Raw genomic sequence first — 19164 nt, 5'->3', positions numbered from 1 at the left:
GACATCCTGGAATGTGAAGTCAAGTAGGCCTTAGAAAGCATCACTGCAAACAAAGCTAGTGGAGGTGATGGAATTCTAGTTGAGCTATTTCAGATCCTAAAAGATGATGCTGTGAAAGTGCTGCACTCAATATGCCACCAAATTTGGAAAACTCAGCAGCGGCCATGGGACTGGAAAAGGTCAGTCTTCATTCCAATCCCAAAAAAAGAGCAGTCGCAAAGAATGCTCAAACTACCGCACAATTGCACTCATCTCACATGCTAGTAAAGTAATGCCCCAAATTCTCCAAGCCAGGCTTTAGCAATACATGAACTCCCTGATGTTCAAGCTGGTTTTAGAAAAGGCAGAGGAACCAGAGATCAAATTGCCAACATCTGCTGGATCATTGAAAAAGCAAGAGAGTTCCATAAAAACATCTATTTCTGCTTTATTGACTATGCCAAAGCCTTTGACTGTGTGGATCACAATAAACTGTGGAAAATTCTGAGAGATGGGAATACCAGACCACCTGACCTGCCTCTTGAGAAACCTATATGCAGGTCAGGAAGCAACAGTTAGACCTGGACATGGAACAACAGACTGGTTCCAGATAGGAAAAGGAGTACGTCAAGGCTGTATATTGTCACCCTGCTTATTTAACTTCTGTGCAGAGTACATCACGAGAAACGCTGGGCTGGAAGAAGCACAAGCTGGAATCAAGATTGCCGGGAGAAATATCAATAACCTCAGATATGCAGATGACACCACCCTTATGGCAGAAAGTGAAGAGGAACTCAAAAGCCTCTTGATGAAAGTGAAAGTGGAGAGTGAAAAAGTTGGCCTAAAGCTCAACATTCAGAAAACTAAGATCATGGCATCTGGTCCCATCACGTCATGGGAAATAGATGGAGAAACAGTGGAAACAGTGTCAGACTTTATTTTTTGGGGCTCCAAAATCACTGCAGGTGGTGACTGCAGCCATGAAATTAAAAGACGCTTACTCCTTGGAAGGAAAGTTATGACCAACCTCGATAGCATATTCAAAAGCAGAGACATTACTGTGCCAACTAAGGTCCGTCTAGTCAAGGCTATGGTTCTTCCTGTGGTCATGTATGGATGTGAGAGTTGGACTGTGAAGAATGCTGAGCGCCAAAGAATTGATGCTTCTGAACTGTGGTGTTGGAGAAGACTCTTGAGAGTCCCTTGGACTGCAAGGAGATCCAACCAGTCCATTCTGAAGGAGATCAGCCCTAGGATTTCTTTGGAAGGAATGATACTATAGCTGAAGCTCCAGTACTTTGGCCACCTCATGTGAAGAGTTGACTCATTGGAAAAGACTCTGATGCTGGGAGGGATTGAGGGCAGGAGGAGAAGGGGGCCACCGAGGATGAGATGGCTGGATGGCATCACTGACTCGATGGACGTGAGTCTGAGTGATCTCTGGGAGATGGTGATGGACAGGGAGGCTTGGCGTGCTGTGGTTCATGGGGTCTCAAAGAGTCGGACACGACTGAGCGACTGAACTGAACTGATAATATCGAGCAGAGTTCTGTGTGTTATACAGTAGGTCCTTATTGGTGAACCATTTAAAATGTAGCAGTGTGTACATGTCATTCCTAAACTCCCTAACTATCCCTTCTCCCCCTCTTCCCCACCCTAGTTTCTTCTCTATGAGTCTGTTTGTAAATAAGTTCATTTGTATAATTTTTTTTTTTTTAGATTCCACATATAAGCAATATCATATGATACTTCACTTTTCTAACTTACTTCACTCAGTATGGTAGACTTTAGGTCAACCCATGTTGCTGCAAATAGCATTATTTCATTCTTTTTAAATATTTATTTATTTTTATTTTTGGCTGTGCTGGGTTTTTGTTGCTGGATATATGCCCAGGAATGGGATTGCCGGATGATATGGTAGCTCTATGTTTAGTTTTTTAAGGAACCTCCATAGTTTTCTCCATAGTGGCTGTACCAGTTTACATTCCCATCAGTGGTGTAAGAGAATTCCCTTCCCTCCACACCCTCTCCAGCATTTATTTGTGGATTTTTTGACAATAACCATATTCACTGCTGTGAGGTGATATCTCAATGTCGTTTTTTTTCTGCATTTCTATAATAATTAGTGATGTTGAACATCTTTTCATGTGCTTCCTGGCCATCTGTATGTCTTCTCTGGAGAAATGTCGATTAGATCTTCTGCCTATTTTTTGACTGAGTTGTTTGTTTTGATGATATTGAGCTGCATGAGCTGTTTGTAAATTTTGGAGACTAATTCTTTGTCAGCCACATCGCTTGCAAACGTTTTCTCTCATTCTGTGGGTTGTCTTTTCATTTGGTTTATGGTTTCCTTGCATCAGTGACTCGATGGACGTGAGTCTGAGTGAACCCCGGGAGTTGGTGATGGACAGGGAGGCCTGGCATGCTGCGATTCATGGGGTCGCAAAGAGTCAGACACAACTGAGCGACTGAACTGAACTGAACTGATGGTTTCCTTTGGTGTGAAAAAGCTTTTGAGTTTAATTATGTCCCATGTGTTTATTGTTATTTTTTAATTTCCATTACTCTGGGAGGCAGATCAAAAAAGATGTTGCTGCAATTTATGTCAGAGAGTGTTCTGCCTGTGTTTTCGTCTAAGAGTTTTATAGTGTCTGGTCTCACATTTAGGTCTTTAGTCTCATTTTGAACTTCGAATATTGTAATTTAATTTTTTTACACGTAGCTGTCCAGTTTCCGAGTACCAGTTATTGAAGAAACTGTCTTTCCATAATTGTACAATCTTGTACCCAGTGTCACAGATCGATTGACCATAGGTGTGTGGGTTTATTTCTGGGCTTCCTATCTTGTTCCATTGATCTATATTTCTCTTTTGGTTCCAGTATCACACTATTTTGATGACTACAGCTTTGTAGTATAGTCTGAAGTCAGGGAGCCTGATTCCTCCAGCTCTCTTTTTCTTTCGAGGTTGCTTTGGTTCTTCGGGGTCTTTTGTGTCTCCATACCAAATTTAAGAATTTTTTTTTAAATTCTAGTTCTGTGAAAAATGCTGTAGGTAATTTGAAAGGAATTGCATTGAATCCATAGATTGCCTTGGGAGTGCGGTCATTTGGACAATGTTGACTCTTCCAGTCCAAGAACACGGTGCATCTCCCCATTTATTTGTGTTGTCTTCAGTTTGCTTCACTAGTGTCGTATAGTTTTCGAAGTCAGGTCTTCTGTCTCCTTCAGCAGGTTTATTCTTAGGTACTATATTCTTTGTGATGTGTTGGTAAATGGGATTGTTTCTTTAATTTCTCTTTCTAATCTTTCATTGCTAGTATATAGAAAAACAATAGATTTCTGTGTATTAATTTTGTAATCTATAACTTTGCCAAATTCATTGATGAGTTCTAATAGTTTTCTGGTAGTATCGTTAGGATTTTCTATGTATAAGTATCATGCAAATAGTGACAGTTTAACTTCCTTTCCAATTTGGATTCATTTTATTTCTTTTTCTTTTCTGATTGCCATAGCTAGGGCTTCCAAAACTATGTTGAATGAAAGTGGTGAGAGTGGAAATCTTTGTCTTGTTCCTGAGCTTAGAGGAAATGCTCTCAGCTTTTCACTGTTGAGCATGATGTTAGCTGTAGGTTTGTCATACGTGGCCTTTATTATACTGAGATATTTTCCCTCTGTGCCCTCTTTCTGGAGACTTTTCCTTATAAATAGGTGTTGAATTTTGTCAAAGCTTTTTCTGCCTCAGTTGAGATTATTACGGGTTTTAATTCTTCAGTTTGTTGATGTGGTATATCACACTGATTGATCTGCAGATACTGAGAAATCCATGCATCCCTAGGATAAATCCCACATGATCATGGTGTATGATCCTTTTTAATGAATTTTTGGATTCCTATTGCTAGTATTTTGTTGAGGATTTTTGCGTCTATGTTCATCAGTGATATTGGCCTGTAATTTTCTGTGTTTTTTTTTTTTGGTGATATCTTGGTCTAGGTTTGTTTTTTTTAAATATCAAACTATTTCAATATTTAGTTTCACTTTAAAATTAAAATTACTGGACAATTTTTTGCAATTTAAAATTCTTAATTAGAGGTGAGGAAAACATTAATAAGCCATTAGTTATTGACAACAAATAAAATTATCAACCATGCATTTAAAAAAGCCATGTTAAAGAGTAAAAAGTTTCAATTATACTATTTAACCAAAGGAAATCTCCTTTACCTCCTTATTTCTAATTATAACATTCTCATTTTGACATAATTTACACCTTTTTCACCCTATTAATACAGTGTAAACAAAATTTTTCCAAATGTTAAGACTTTACCATTTATGACATATGACATAACTGTAACTCTTTAAAAGTTCCTTAAAAGAAATTTGAAATTTTAATTTTCATTGTGAACCTGTCTGATCAAAAAGTAAAGGACATCACTACCACATGAATTAAATAATGGAATAAAAAACAAAAGTGGTATCTGTATAATCGGCAAATTATCTGATAAGACATTTTAACTACTTCACATTTCTGCTTAGCACAAGTGAGAATAAACTGGTTCCAAGGTACTACAAGCCTTGGCATTTTTCCTCTTAGCTTTAAATCATAGTATTACTCTACTCAAGTAATCTCTAAGAAAATGGCAATGTTCATAAGTACAAAAATTATTATATCCAGTAGGTGGTATTCTACATAATTCTTTATAAAATTAGATTTTTTAAAATGCAGAATATCTGGTAATTACCAGTATCTCAAAAGCAAAAATGAGAAAAATACAGAAAATAGAAGCACTCATTGAATAATATTTTGCTTTGAGGAAACCAGAAATGATTTTATTCCAAGAAATAAGTAATAATGATGAGATGTAACACACCATATATCTTTTAAGCCACACCACGCTTTTCTGCTCAGAACAATTCTGATTTTTACATTCTTAATCTCCTTTGTCCAGAACAGGACCCCATTTGAAGTCATTATTTGAATAGAGTTCATAATCTAAAGCCACTTTTCTCCACAGGATGTTTTCATTTTAGTATTTATACAGAAGCTGCAAAAAGGCAAATGAAAGTCAGTTATAAGAACTTGTAGCATAATAAATGCCAATTACAGTAACTGTCACAGACTTCTATACAGAAGCCAAGAAGTTGCTACAGTGCAGGTGAAAACTAAGATGATTCCTCCATATACTCAGAAGCACTCATATTACTTCGTTTAGTAATACCATCATAAGATCCAAAAAGGGAAACCTTAATGGGTCCTTTCAAAGATGCATAATTTTCCGAACAGTTTTCCTCTGGACACACAGCCTGTACATTCCTTCAATCCTTTTTCAGTCGTTTAGCTTTTGCAATATTTTCTTGACGTTTTTGTTTCTTCTTTTGCTCCTTTTCCCTGGCCTCAATCATCCTGGCCAATTTCCAAGACCGCACAGCACTTGCTAGAAACAGTGGAGTCAGAGCCAAAATAACTCTTGTAAGGAAGCCATATGGGTCCTTTGCAGCCCATTCCACAACATACTCAGCCCGAGCCTTTAAATGAAACATCTCTGTGGGGGCCTTATGCTTGAGTAGTGATCTCTAATTTCGTCCTGGGATTAGCAGCCAGTCACAATTTCAGATGACCTTTGGTTGGCTGTCTTTTTCTCTAACTCTACCCATACAGTTCTGAGAGAAGGCTTGAATTCTATATACTCCCATGCACCTCAATTTTGGACCCCGAGTGCAAGCGCCCTCCACACCAAGGAATAAATATTATTCTTCTTCCTTCCGAAAAGAATTGACCAGACTTGATCTTCGGACCAGACCCGCATGGCACCTGAAGCTGAGGGCGCCTCACAGCCAGCCGCACTTTCCCTTCCTTGTGTGTTCCCCTCGCTCACTCTTCCTTCCTCCCCGGCACCACTGCGGCCTCGCTTCCCTAACCCTGCACACGGGCGAGCACCGGCTGGCTGCGGGGCTCCAACAGCCGGCGGTCCGGGAACCAGCGGTCGTCCCCACCGCACCCTGGGCTGCCGGCGCCGCGCCCTGGCCATCTCCGCTGAGCACCGGGGCGAAACAGCGGCGCCGGCCTCCACCCACCCCCCTATATCTCACGGGGCATGGTGGCTTCGGACCCCCACTCCCGACTCACCGCTTGGTCTAGTTTTGGCATAAGGGTAATGGTGGCCTCATAGTCTAAGTTCAGGAGTTTTCTTTCCTCTGCGATTTTTTGGAACAGTTGTAGGATAGGTGATAACTCTAAATGTTTGATAGACTTTGCCTTCACAGCCGTCGGGCCCTGGTTTGGTGAGAGTTTTTCATCATGGTTTCAATTTCAATGCTTGTGATTGGTCTGTTCATATTTTCTGTTTCTTCCTGGTTCTGTCTTGGGAGACTATACCTTTCTGAGAATTGTGTCAATTTCTTCCAGGTTGTCCATTGTATTGGCATACAGTTACTTGTCCTAGTCTCTTATAACCCTTTGTATTCCTGCAGAGTCAGTTGTAACTTCTCTTTTTTCAAAATTTTATTGTTTGAAGCTCTCTCCCTTTTTTCTTGATGAATCTGGCTAAAGGTTTATAAATTTTGTTTATTTTTTCAAAGAACTAGCTGTTATTTCATTGATCTTTTCTGTTGTTTGCTTCATCTCTATTTCATTTTATTTCTGCTCCAATCTATGATTTCTTCCTTCTGCTAACTTTAGGTTTTATTTGTTATTTCTCTAGTTGCTTTAGGTATAAGTTTAGGTCATCTATTTGAGATTTTTCTTGTTTTCTGAAGATTGCATTGCTATAACCTTCCCTCTTTCAACTGCTCTTGCTGTATCCCATAGGTTTTGTTTGCTTGATTGGTTTTCTGGTTTTTTTTTTTAGTTTGTTTTTGGTGATGTCATGTGACATGTGGAGATTCATCCCATAGATTTTGGGTCATTGTGCTTCCATTTTTGCTTGTCTCTAGGTATTTTTTTATTTCCTCTATGATTTCTTCAGGGACCTATTAGTTGTTTAGTAGCATATTGTTTAGCCTCCACTAAACTCCACTGTTTGTGTTTTTTACAGTTTTTGTCTTGTAATCTACTTCTACTTCTAATCTCATAGTGTTGTGGTCAAAAAAAGAGAATTGATATTTCAGTTTTCTTAAATTTATTGAGGCTCACTTTGTGGCCCAACATGTGGTCAGTCCTGGAGAATGTTCAATGTATATGCAAGAAGAATGTGTCTTCTGCTGCTTTTGGATGGAATGCTTTATAAATATCAAGTCCATCTGATCTGATTTAAGGAAGGCCTATGTTTCCTTATTGATTTTTCTGTCTGGATGATATGTCCATTGATGAAAGTGGTGTGCTAAAGTCTCCCACCATTATTGTGTTACTGTCAATTTCTCCCTTAATGGTGGTTAGCATTTGCCTTATATATTGAGGTACTCTTGTGTTGGGTTCATAGATACTTAAAATTGTTTTATCTTCTTGGATTGATCTCTTGATCATTATGTAGCATACTTGTCTTCTGTAACAGTCTTTATTTTAAAGTCTATTTTATCTGAAATGAATATTGTTATTCCACCTTTGTTTTGATTTCCATTTGCATGGAATACCTTCTTCCATCTCATCACCTTTAATCAGTATGTGTCCCTAGGTCTGAAATTGGTCTCTTGTAGACAGCATATATATGGGTGTTGTTTTTGTATCTGTTCAGCCAGTCTGTGTCTTTTGTCTCATGCATTTAATCCATTTACATTTAAGGTAATTATTGATACGTATGTTCCTATTGCCATTTTCTTAATTATTTTGTGTTTTTTATAGGTCTTTTTTAGTCCTTTCCTCTTTCGTTCTTTTCTGGTTTGATGACCATCTTTAATGTTTTATTTGTTTTTTTCTTTTTTGTATGTGTATCTCTTATAGTTTTGGGGTTAGCTGTTCCCATGATGGTTTGATATAGCAGTCTGTATATGTACAAGGTTATTTTAAGTTGCTGGTCTCTTTCCCACCTTGAGAAGTTTCTTTAGCATTTATTGCAAAGCTGGTCTGGTGGTGCTGAATTCTCTTAGCCTTTGTTTGGCTGTAAAAATAGAATTTCCCTGTCAAATCTGAATGAGGGCCTTGCTGGGTGGAGTATTCTTAGTTGTAGGTTCTTTACTTTCATCATTTTAAATATATCATGCCAGTCCTTTCTGGCCTACAAAATTTCTGCTGAAAAACCTGATGATAACCTTATGGGAGTTCCCTTGTATGTTATTTGTTAATTTTTCCCTTATTGCTTTTAATATTTTTTCTTTTCTTTTTTTTTTTTTTTTGGTTGCTCCATGTCTCAGCATGTTCCTCCTTGGGTTTATCCTGCCTGTGACTTTCTGCACTTCCTGGACTTGGCTGACTGTTTCCTTTCCCACGTTAGGGAAGTTTTCAGCTATTATTTCTTCAAATAATTTCCCAGGTCTCTTCTCTCTCTCTCTTCTCTTTCTGGGATTCCTATAATGCGAATGTTGGTGTGTTTAATGTTGCCTGAGAGGTCTCTTAGACTGTCTTCGTTTCTTTCCATTCTTTTTTCTATATTCTGTTCTGTGGCTGTGATTTCTACCACGCTGTCTTCCAGGTTACTTATCTGTTCTTCTGCCTCAGTTATTTTGCTATTAATTCCCTCTAGTGTATTTTTCATTTCAGTTATTGTAGTGTTCATCTTTGTTTGTTCTTTAATTCTTCTAGGTCTTTGTTAAACATTTCTTACACACTCTCAATTCTTAGCTCTGTCCTTTTTCTGAGATCTTGAGTCTTTTTCACTATCATTATTCTGAATTCTTTTTCTGGAAGATTGCTTAACTCTGCTTCACTTGGTTGTTTTTCTGGGGTTTTATCTTTTTCCTTCATCCGGGACGTATTCCTCTGCCATTTCATTTTGTCTTACTTTCTGTGATTGTGGTTTCCCTCCTGCAGACTGCAAAACTGAGGTTCTTCCATCTGCTGTCTGATCTCTGATGGATGAGGCTATGAAAGAGGTTTGTGCAAGCTCCCAGGTGGGGTGGACTGATGGTAGGGCTATGTCTTATCACATTGGTTGGCAGGGCTGTGCTCCATAAAACTTTAATCTCTGTCTGCTGATGGGTGGGGCTGTGTTCCCTTCCTATTGGTTTGGCCTGAGGCAGTGCAGTACTGGAGCCCTCAGGCTATTTTGTGGGCAAATGGTGGCCTCCTGGAGGGTTCATGCCAACTAGTACTTCCCAGAACTGCTGCTGCCAGTGTATCTGTCCCCACAGTGAGCCACAGCTACCCCTTGTCTCTGCAAGAGACTCTCCAATACTCGCAGGTAGGACTGGCCCATTCTCTTATGTGGTCACTACCTTTTTCCCTTAGATCCCGATGTGCCTGAGACTGTACGTGTGCCCTCCAAGAGTGAAGTTTCTGTTTTCTCCAGTCCTGTGGAAGTCCTGCAATCAAATCCCACTGAATGTCAAAGCCAGATTCTCTAGGGACTCCTCTTCCCATTGACAGACACCGCACCCCCCCACCCCCAACCGGCTGGGAAGCCTGATGTGGTGTTTAAAACTTTCATTCCAATGGGAGAACTTCTGAGGTACAATTGTTTTGAGATTGTGGGTTGCCCTCCTGGTGGGTGTGAGATTTGATTTTACTGTGATTATGCCTCTCCTGCTGTTTCACTGTGGCTTTTGCTTTTTCTTTGGAGGTAGGGTCTCTTTTTTGGTATGTTCTGGTGTTGTTTTGGTCAGTGGTTATTCAGCAGTTAGTTGTGATCCTTGTGTTCTTGTAAGAAGGGGTGAGTGCACCGCCCCATTTAAAGAAGACATTCATCTTGTACATGGCTGAAAAGTAAGGGGAAGCTTTTGGGGTCCTTATACAGAAGCTGGGAGCAGTTCCTTAGCCTATAGGCTGTTTTTCCAAACAACTAGATTCCATGGCCTGAGGTTGGCCTGGCTCCCTCTGGGCAGTAGCTGCCACCGCTTTATTGTGGGAGAAGCTAACACGCTTACCTTTGGACAGACACTGGAAGTCCAGGCTCCTTGTCAATAAAAGGAGCCCTGATGATTAAAGGCCACCAATGGCTAACTGGAGGCTGCCTTATTAAATATCAGCCATGACTCCCCAGAGGTAACCTTCAAAACTGGCCACACCTTCAACCCAGCTATACTGGGTTGCTGAAAGCCCCAAACTAACATATTCCTCCCTCAAAACCCTTGACCAGGTTTATGGCTGTAGGCCTGCTCTAACAGAGCAGGCCACAGAGAAGTCTGAGGAAGAATGGTTTGTTGATGGCATCAGTTTCATTAAAGATGGAGCCAGGAGAGCAGAGTATGTATTGTGAATACTCCTAGTGTTGTAGAAGCAAACCTTTGCTATCCAACACTTCGGCCCAGAGGGCTGAACTGATAGCCCTAACTGAACCTTAACTTTAGGGGAAGGAAACATTATAAATACATACACAGGTTTTGTTGTTTTACATGTTTATGCAGCTATCTGGGGAAAAAATTGCATTTTTTTAAATGCAAAAAATTCCCCTGTAAAATATGGGGCTGAGATTTTATGTCTCATAGAAGTAGTTCAAAACCCAAAGCAGATACAGTTAACCAACAATCCTTGTATTTAGTATGGGAAGGGAAATTGAAAACTCTGCTTTGTTCTCTTGGAAAACTTTCTGGGGGGTGGAGTAGGAGGGAGACTTGAGAGGGAAGTGATGTATGTATACTTACAGCTGATACACACTGTTGTACAGTAGAGGCCTAGCACAGCATTGCAAAGCAATTACCCTCCAATTTAAAAAGTTAAAAAGTTAATTTAAAAAGTTAAAAAAAACTTTATGGAGGGACGTTTTTATTCTCTCATGAGCCTTCTCTCTCCAGGCACACTGTTTTATGCTGTACTTTGTCTAATGCTCTGTTGTCTTCCCTACTGTGGTAAATCTGTGACTAAGACTTTCTGGTTCAAGAAGGAGACCTGGACCAATAGTTCCAGACCTTCCATTCTAAAAATGGAAACATGTCCACCTTTAACCCTGAGATTGACAAAAATATAAACCCAAGCAGAATAGCATTGTAATTTTGGCAAGGATGATATTGCCTCCCGTCTCTAGTCAACAGTTAAGGAAGCTCTCCCAATGTTAACTGATTTCTTCCCTTTCTAAGCCCTTTGTTCTCCTTTTTGCCCTTGTTTGCTTAAGCTTTTGGTTAAGTTTATGTCTTCTAGGCTCCAGCAATTTCAAGTTAGGCTCATGATGGTTCAAGGAATTTAAACCAAAGCAGTGGAAAGTGGCCCAGGTCCCTACAGGTCCTTGGAACAGTCAGTGATGGACTTATATACCTCTCAGGTAGGCGAGGGTCTGTGGCCCCTATTTATCAGGAAGAAGTTTCAGTGGATACCTTCATCCCTTTACCTTAGGAATAAGGGTGTAGAGTCTCCTGGACCTGGGACCCATTGCCGCAGTGCTTGCACCTGGACAAACATCTTCTTCAGCAACAAAATGCAGAGAAATTATAAGGGACTAAAAGTAACTGCATATATGCACAGTTGGGACAAATTATGGACAATAAGATACAATAAGATAAAAAACCCAACTGCAGCTTCTGAAGAGCCAGGAGCAAAACAGGGAGGAAAACCAAGGTTTCAGAAGCAAAACCAAGGTTTCAGAAGCAAAAGCAGGATACTGTGAATGCCTGCTGCAGTCAACCCAATGAACAGGGTGGGCAGACCACCTAAGCCACCCCTCCTGCCCAAGCTCTGGACATACCCCTACCCTCAACCCATGAAAGGAACCAGCTTGCCTCCTGTTGGGGAGCAAGCAAGGGGATCTGTTACTTGTTTTTGCTAACACCCTGCTGTTGAGATAAAGCCTCGCCTGAATTTCTTGTCTGGCCTCTTGTCAATTTCTGTTCATTAAGGAAGACCAAGAACCCTGATCAGTAACAATGGGAGTGATCTCAGGGAGTTCTGGGGTGGCTGTGGCCAGCAGTGGCTTGAAATAGGATATCAGTTCCCCAAAGTATGGATTGACCCTGGGCCATATTGATGAAAGAGCTAAGTCCTATCCAAGACCACCAGGGATTAGTTGCTAGAGGCAGGGCCCTGGCTCTTTCTCTGCTTTGGAGAAGGAATTCAGCAAAGAGATGGAAAGTAGTGAAACAAGTAATGCGTTTATTAGGAGGAAAAAAGTACATGTGGATAGACACAGGCCCAGGAAGGAGTCATGCATTTTGGAGGTAGTTTAAATTACTTATATGGGGGCAGTTCTTCTGGGTTTCCTCTGGCCCGTCATTTTGCTTTGTCTGAATCCATATTTGATCTGACTCAGGGCCCTCCCCTGTGTGTGCATTCATCTTTCCACCATGATGGATTCTAGCACAAGGGTCTGGACGTTGACAGAACATACTATAATCTGGTGCCCCCTCCCTGCTCCGATCCCTGAGGAACCATTGTGCCCGTGTGTAGTTTGGGAGGTCTCCTTGGCCTCAAGAATGAGAAATACGTGGTCTCTTTTTCAATCCGGGCAGGACTCAGTTCCTCCTCGCTCCTGCCATTATCTTTATTTTGAAGTGCCTGTCCACCAGGGTCCATCTGTCTCCTACCCCAGGATGGGGAGCGATGTGGCTGGATCTGGCTTTGTCACCAGCTAGGATAAGGTGCGGTATCAGCTGCCTGCACCGACGCCCACTCCCCTTGGGGATTATTTTCTCTAGTCTACTGGATAAACGCTTGCTGAGGACCAGGAGTCACTCCTGCTCCGTGAAAGGCAAGTGGGGTGTTTTCAAGAGTAAAGGTGCCAATGTATATGGGTGGAGAAGGGTGTTGGGCTCAGTCACTAGTCCAGAGTGGGGCTGGCCTCCCAGGTGCCATGAGCAGGTGGGCAGGAGCCAGGAGGAACTGCCAAGTAATGGGGGATGGGCCCAGCACCTCGTCTCCCTGACCACAGGGCGCTTATACATTCATACTTGTACGAATTGCAGGCTTTCCCACCCCTTTGTGGAATCAGGTGGGGTTATAGGCAAGAAAGGGATTTGTCCTCAGGCTCTGGGCAAGCGCTGGAGGAGGGCCCTGCCATTTCTCTGCTTGGGCACCATTTCTAGGAGTCCTGGTCCCCAGCACCCAGCATTGCCTGTCAGGACTTTTTGGGGGTGGAGGAGCTGGTGGGAGAGGCCTCTTTGGCGGGGGATGAGTTCAGACTGGGAGATGTTGGGAGTTTGTCTTCCTCATCCGTCCCAGGCAGCAGGATAGAAGGCTTGGAGTGTTCTAGTTTCTGGGTATTTCCCTCTGCAGAGGTAGTTTTTCTAGGAGCAGGTGAGGCAGGGCCAGGGACTGAGACGGGGCTTGATCCTGATTAAATGGCCTCAGCTTTCCTGCAGACTAGACTCCAGCGCTGGCACGGTGGCGCTGCTCTCTGCTTGCCAGTGAGCTTTGTTCACTGAAACTGGGCTTGTCTGAGCTTTCTGGAATAAACCGTCTTGTTTTGTGTTCTCGGGTTTTCACAGGCATTTTTTATTTATGGCAGGGATAACAGTTTTTCACTTGGACTACGGTATGAAGGGTTTAAAATTGTTTCTAAATGTGTAAGTTTAAAAGTGAATTGGTTTAAGGAAAATTATTAAATAGTAAAAGTTAAAGAGATGGTCTGTTGGTGCTGTACATTTGGGAAGTTTATCCTGGGTCCCCTTCCCCTCTGGCTTTGGTGAGGAGTAGCAGGAATAGGCGGAGAAGGTGGTGGCCCCCACTCCAGTACTCTTGCCTGGAAAATCCCATGGACGGAGGAGCCTGGTAGGCTGCAGTCCATGGGGTCGCTAAGAGTCAGACACGACTGAGCGACTTCACTTTCACTTTTCACTTTCATGCATTGGAGAAGGAAATGGCAACCCAACCCAGTGTTCTTGCCTGGAGAATCCCAGGGACGGGGGAGCCTGGTGGGCTGCCATCTATAGGGTCATACAGAGTCGGACACGACTGAAGCGACTTAGCAGCAGCAGCAGGAATAGGGGGGCTGGGAATGAGACAGAATTCTGTACTAACATCTGGTAGATGCAGGGCCTCTGTCAGAAATGGGAATGTCCAGGACAGGGTTGGGGAGAAGTATGGCGGTTGACCTTGGGAATGTGAGGTCTGAAGTGATGAAGAGGGGGAAGGGACAAGGGTAAGCAAGCTTTGGGGGGTCACACACCGGAACTGGTGGCTGGGGTTGGGCAGCTATCGGGGTGCAGGCAGTGGAGCGTGAGGGTAGTCTTTCCAGACCGCCTCTCACCCCCCGACTGGGCTGCCTTTCTGTACCTTCTCCTGAGTGCCCCCTCAGAATCCCAGGAGAGAGTTCTCTGTGTCACACATCCGCTCAGGGACACACACCCGCCTCTGGGCTGAGAATGGGTCAGCACCATGGCTGACTGTCTTGCTAAGATTGTGTGCTGAGAGGGAGAAGGGGTATCCCAAATGAAAGCTGATACTACCATTAGAAGGGGCTAAAGGTGACACAGTCATGGAAAGAAAGAAGCCTAAGGTGGTGACATCACAGTGAAGGAAAGTCTACTGTCCCTTAATTCATTTTGTCTTGCACGCGTTAATTCATTCTATCCACTACTGGGGTGGGGTCGTAAACCAGGCCCTGGTGTCCTTGGCAGGCCTTTAACGTGTCCCTCATTGCAGCCTCTGGATTCCTGACTTTTCCCTTGGAAACTGGTGGTTGGCTCTGGGCCGGTTTTCCACTGCTGTCTGTGCTCCTGCAGTTATGAGTTCTACAGGGCCTGCTTGCAACTCAAACCCCCTCTGGGCACTTCCGAGCAGGTGGATTCTGCTTGTCACCCTGCTGATGGTTCAGCTGCCTGTGCTGGAGACAGCAGCTCTGGCCCCTACCTAGAAGGAGGATGGAGCCCAGCAGGCCAGAAAAGGTCCGCTTTCTCTCTGGACCCCAGGCTGTGGGCCCTTCCTCCACTGTTCTTGCTTCCTACAGCGTAGAAATGCCATTTTGTGTTGGGAATACTTGCCGGCTGTCAGCTCATTTTGCCTTCCCAGAGAGTTGCTGGGATAGCCCTTGTAGGTGGCCAGTCCTTCCATCCTTCTTCAGTGGAGCTTCTTAACCTGTAGTCTAGAGAACTAGAGTTGGGGAGGTCCAAGAGCTGAGATGAGGGGGGAAGAATCCTTCCTTTTCACTAATATCTAACTGAAACTTGGAATTTCCTTCAATTACGAATGGAGGCAGCAAAGTCTAGCAGAATTAGCAGTGTCTGTGACTGTCACAGAGAAATCAGGGATTTACATACTCACTGAAGGTGTTACAGACACTTCGAAACAGCAACTTCATGCTACCACCTCATGTCTCTGGTATTTATTAATCCAGAGACATTATTTATAATGCCTGTCTTATAACTTAATGAGTTTAATAAAGAATCCAGGAATATATAATCCCTATATCACACATTTGTATGTTTTTATATTTTGATATTTGTGTTTCCACATTAGTAGTCTTTTTATAATTCAGTATACTTTATGCCTTTTAAAACATGGCTTTAAGCAGGAGTCCTGCTTCTCCAGATGCTTAAGGATGTCTCCGACACAGAATTTGGCAGTCCTAAAAGGCTCACCTTCTCGCCAGTCCTTTCCTTAGACACTTTGTTACTAACCAGGGTTCTTGGACCCCTTAATCAGTAGAAATTGACTAGAGGCCAGACAAGAAATTCAGGGGAGACTTTATTGGGAATCCTGCTACAGCTGCTGCTAAGTTGCTTCAATCGTGTCCGACTCTGTGCGATCCCAGAGACAGCAACCCACCAGGCTCTACCATCCCTGCGATTCTCCAGGCAAAAACACTGAAGTGGGTTGCTATTTCCTTCTCCAATGCATGAAAGTGAAAAGTGAAAGTGAAGTCGCTCAGTCGTGTCCGACTCTTCGTGATCCTATGGACTGCAGCCCACCAGGCTCCTCCATCCATGGGATTCTCCAGGCAAGAGTACTGGAGTGGGGTGCCATTGCCTTCTCTGCCTGCTACAGCAGGAGGGAGCAGAAACAAGTAGCAGCTTGTTTCCCTTGTTCCCTGAGGTGGGGGAGCGCGCTGGCTCCTTATAAGCGGTGAGAGTGGAGGTGTCTTGGGCCATCTGCCCACCCTCTTGTGGTGCCATGTGCAGGGTGCATGTGCAATGCTGTGTTTCGCCCCTGGCTCCTCAGGATTGGCAGCTGGGTTCTTGCTTATAACTTGTTCCGACTGCGTGCACACGCAATTATTTTTAGTCCCTTATAGTGTCTTTATATTTCATTGTTCCGAGGAGGTTTGTCCAGGCGCCAACACTGAAGCAAAAGGTCTCAGGTTTCAAGTACCAGCCTGTGTCATTCCCCCTGGGGGATTCTTTACCCTTTATTTATAGGGGTTAAGGCGATATTGGGGTGACAACAGTGTGTGGTGGCTTGAAGTGAGATAGTTCTCTATCAGAGACTCAATCCTGGGCCACCTGGGTGAAAACCAGGACTCCTAACTGCCAGAACACCAGGGACTAGTGGGTAGAAGTAGAGCCCTGGTTCTTGTCTCCTTTGAAAAAAGAATTTTACACAGAGACTGAGGCTGTAAAACAGGTACTGAGTTTATTAGAACCTCATATGCATGAGAGAGCATACAAGAAGCGGTTTGTTTAGGACAGAACAAAGCAGAGCTACATACTCAGAGAAGAGTGTGGATGTCCTTGCTCATGAGGAGTGCACCAAAGGGGTGGTTTAATCATTTTTATAGGGTCAGTTTTCTTTGTACCCTTTGGCTAGCCGCCAGGCTCATTGCCCATAACTGGTCTGACTCAAGGCACTCCCTGGTGTGCACGGATGCCTTCTAACCAGGATGGATCCCAGCATGAGGGCCTCTGGGAGGCTGGTGACACATATCACAGGGTGGTGCCCCTTCCCTTTTTGGCTCCCGAGGAACTTCTCTCTTCTCTGAAGTCTGCACGCACAGGTGGGGAGGTCTCCCTGGCTTCAGGAATGAAAGATGTGGTCGTCTTTGTTTTCACTACAGCAGAGCTTAGTGTCTCTCTGCTCTTGCTGTTAACTTTTTCTTGATCTGTCAGCAAGAGACACGCTCCTGTTTGTTCAGCCTGACAAGCACCAGCTGCTTGGCCTGGGGCCCATCTACTTCTTACTTTAAAGGGCAAAGATCTCTTGTAAAACTTCTTCCTGCTGTACAGGGGCCACAGACCCTAGCCCAGCCTGCTGCTGCTGCTGCTGCTGCTGCTAAGTCGCTTCAGTCGTGTCCGACTCTGTGTGACCCCATAGACGGCAGCCCACCAGGCTCCCCCATCCCTGGGATTCTCCAGGTAAGAACACTGGCGTGGGTTGCCATTTCCTTCTCCAGTGCATGAAAGTGAAAAGTGAAAGTGAAGTCGCTCAGTCGTGTCCAACTCTTCGAGACCCCGTGGACTGCAGCCTACCAGGCTCCTCCGTCCATGGGATTTTCCAGGCAAGAGTACTGGAGTGGGGTGCCATTGCCTTCTCCGCTAGCCCAGCCTAGAGGTGCATAAGTCCCTCACTGACTATTCTCCAAGGACCTGTAGGGGTCTGGGCTGCCCTCTGCTGGAATGGGTTGAATTCCTTGAGCCATCATGAGCTTTACTTGAAATTGCTGAAGCCTAGAAGACAAAAATGGGCTTCCCAGGTGGCACTAGGGAAAGAACCAGCCCACTAATGCAAGTTAGATGTAAGAGACGCCAGTTCAATCCCTGGGTCGGGAAAATCCCCTGGAGAAGGAAATGGCAACTCACTCCAGTATTCTTGCCTGGAGAATCCCATGGACAGAGGAGCCTGGTGGACTACAGTCCATAAGGTCACATGGAGTTGGACACGACTGAAGTGACTTAGCACAGCACAGAAGACAAAAACTTAATCAGAAAGTTATACCAATGGGGGCCAAAAAGGAAGAGAACACCAATAGCCATGAAAGGGCCTTGAAAGGGAAGGAACCAGGTTAAATTTAGGAGGACTTCCTTAGCTGTTGACCAGACAGTGGAGGCGATATTGCTCCTGACAAAATGGTGACGCCATTCTGCCTGAGTGTATACATCCTTAGTGCTAACTTCTCCCTGTACTGTCGCACTGATCCTGGTGCAGCAGAAAGTATTCGTTACCATACAAGCTCCATCCACCTTGTTTTGCCAGAAGGTAATCAAGAGTTAGACAAAAAAGAGAGAGGGAAAGAAAAAGAGACAGTTAGCCAAAGAAACAAGAGAGGTTTTAAGTCCTGTTAAGGCTTGCCCTGTCTGTTTCATCATATAATCAAGCTGTCCGGTGAGATTTCTCAGTGTTGTTTTATGATGGGGAAAGCCTCCCCATGGAGCTACCAGTCTTATGGCCAGCCCTGCCCTTGCTAAGATCATTCCTAGTGCTCTCTGGGTTTGGTGGTGAGCCAGAGTGTCCTGTTATAGATTAAAAAAAAATATTTTACCCCTGTAGTTCCTGTGGTGCACTCTCCTTTGAAATGGACATATCAGTGCATATATAGGTCACAGCTTGGTTGGAAAAGGACAGGGCCTGGCCATAATTCTGTAAAATAACAATGGCTTGAGTGTCTGCAGAGTAAAACAAACCCTCCAACGATGCAAATTGAATTTCTGTCTCATGACTGTTAAGAGTGGACAATCTTGAAGGACATAACTGTTGTTAGTACTTGAATAGTTAGGGGACAGTGGACCATTATGTTGATAATTAAGCATATAAAGCTCTATGATATTTTAAACAAGGTGTTCATGTACGATCCTGCTGATACTATCAGAAGGTGGCACTTGATAGGCCAGAATTGCACAGGTGGGTTTAACTGGATTGACCAGGTGGATGGGACATTTTGTTCACACAACTTACATTCCCCTTCTGTTTTGTTTAGGGGTGTGGGCCATAGTTTGAAACAGGGCACCAGTGGGTAAGGTTGTAGATTCAGTTTATCCCAATGGAAGAGGCTGGGCTTCCCTGTGGCTCAGTGGTAAAGAATCCACCCACCAGAAGAGAGGATAATTGAGGTGGAAGATAGAATGGTGGAACAAATGAAGCAGAGAGGAAAAAAGAATTAAAAGAAGTGAGGACAACCTCAGAGACCTCTGGGACAATGTTAAACTCCCCAACATTTGAATCATAGGTGTCCCAGAAGAAGAAGATGAAAAGAAAGGGTGTGAGAAAGTACTTGAGGAGAGAACAGTTGAAAACTTCCCTAAAATGGGGAAGGAAATAGCCACCCATGTCCAAGAAACCCAGAGAGTCCCAAACAGGATAAACCCAAG

The 19164-nt window shown here is 43.6% G+C and overlaps 2 protein-coding genes across 3 annotated transcripts in view; one reads left to right on the top strand and one right to left on the bottom strand.

Moving 5' to 3' along the window:
* SQSTM1 (sequestosome 1) overlaps positions 1-19164 on the top strand; it is an 86540-nt gene that overhangs the window by 29173 nt on the left and 38203 nt on the right. The window lies entirely within an intron of this gene.
* LOC101121770 (small integral membrane protein 15-like) lies at positions 5186-18658 on the bottom strand. The gene has a single exon (XM_060415344.1). It carries the CDS (start codon positions 5512-5514, stop codon positions 5290-5292), a length of 225 nt encoding a protein of 74 aa, XP_060271327.1. The 5' UTR covers positions 5515-18658; the 3' UTR covers positions 5186-5289.

This window comes from Ovis aries, chromosome 5 (assembly GCF_016772045.2).
Source record: "Ovis aries strain OAR_USU_Benz2616 breed Rambouillet chromosome 5, ARS-UI_Ramb_v3.0, whole genome shotgun sequence".
In the NCBI taxonomy this organism is placed as follows: domain Eukaryota; kingdom Metazoa; phylum Chordata; class Mammalia; order Artiodactyla; family Bovidae; genus Ovis; species Ovis aries.
The sequence above is the reverse complement of the archived record's forward strand: the minus strand, read 5'-3'. Positions and strand labels throughout refer to the sequence as shown.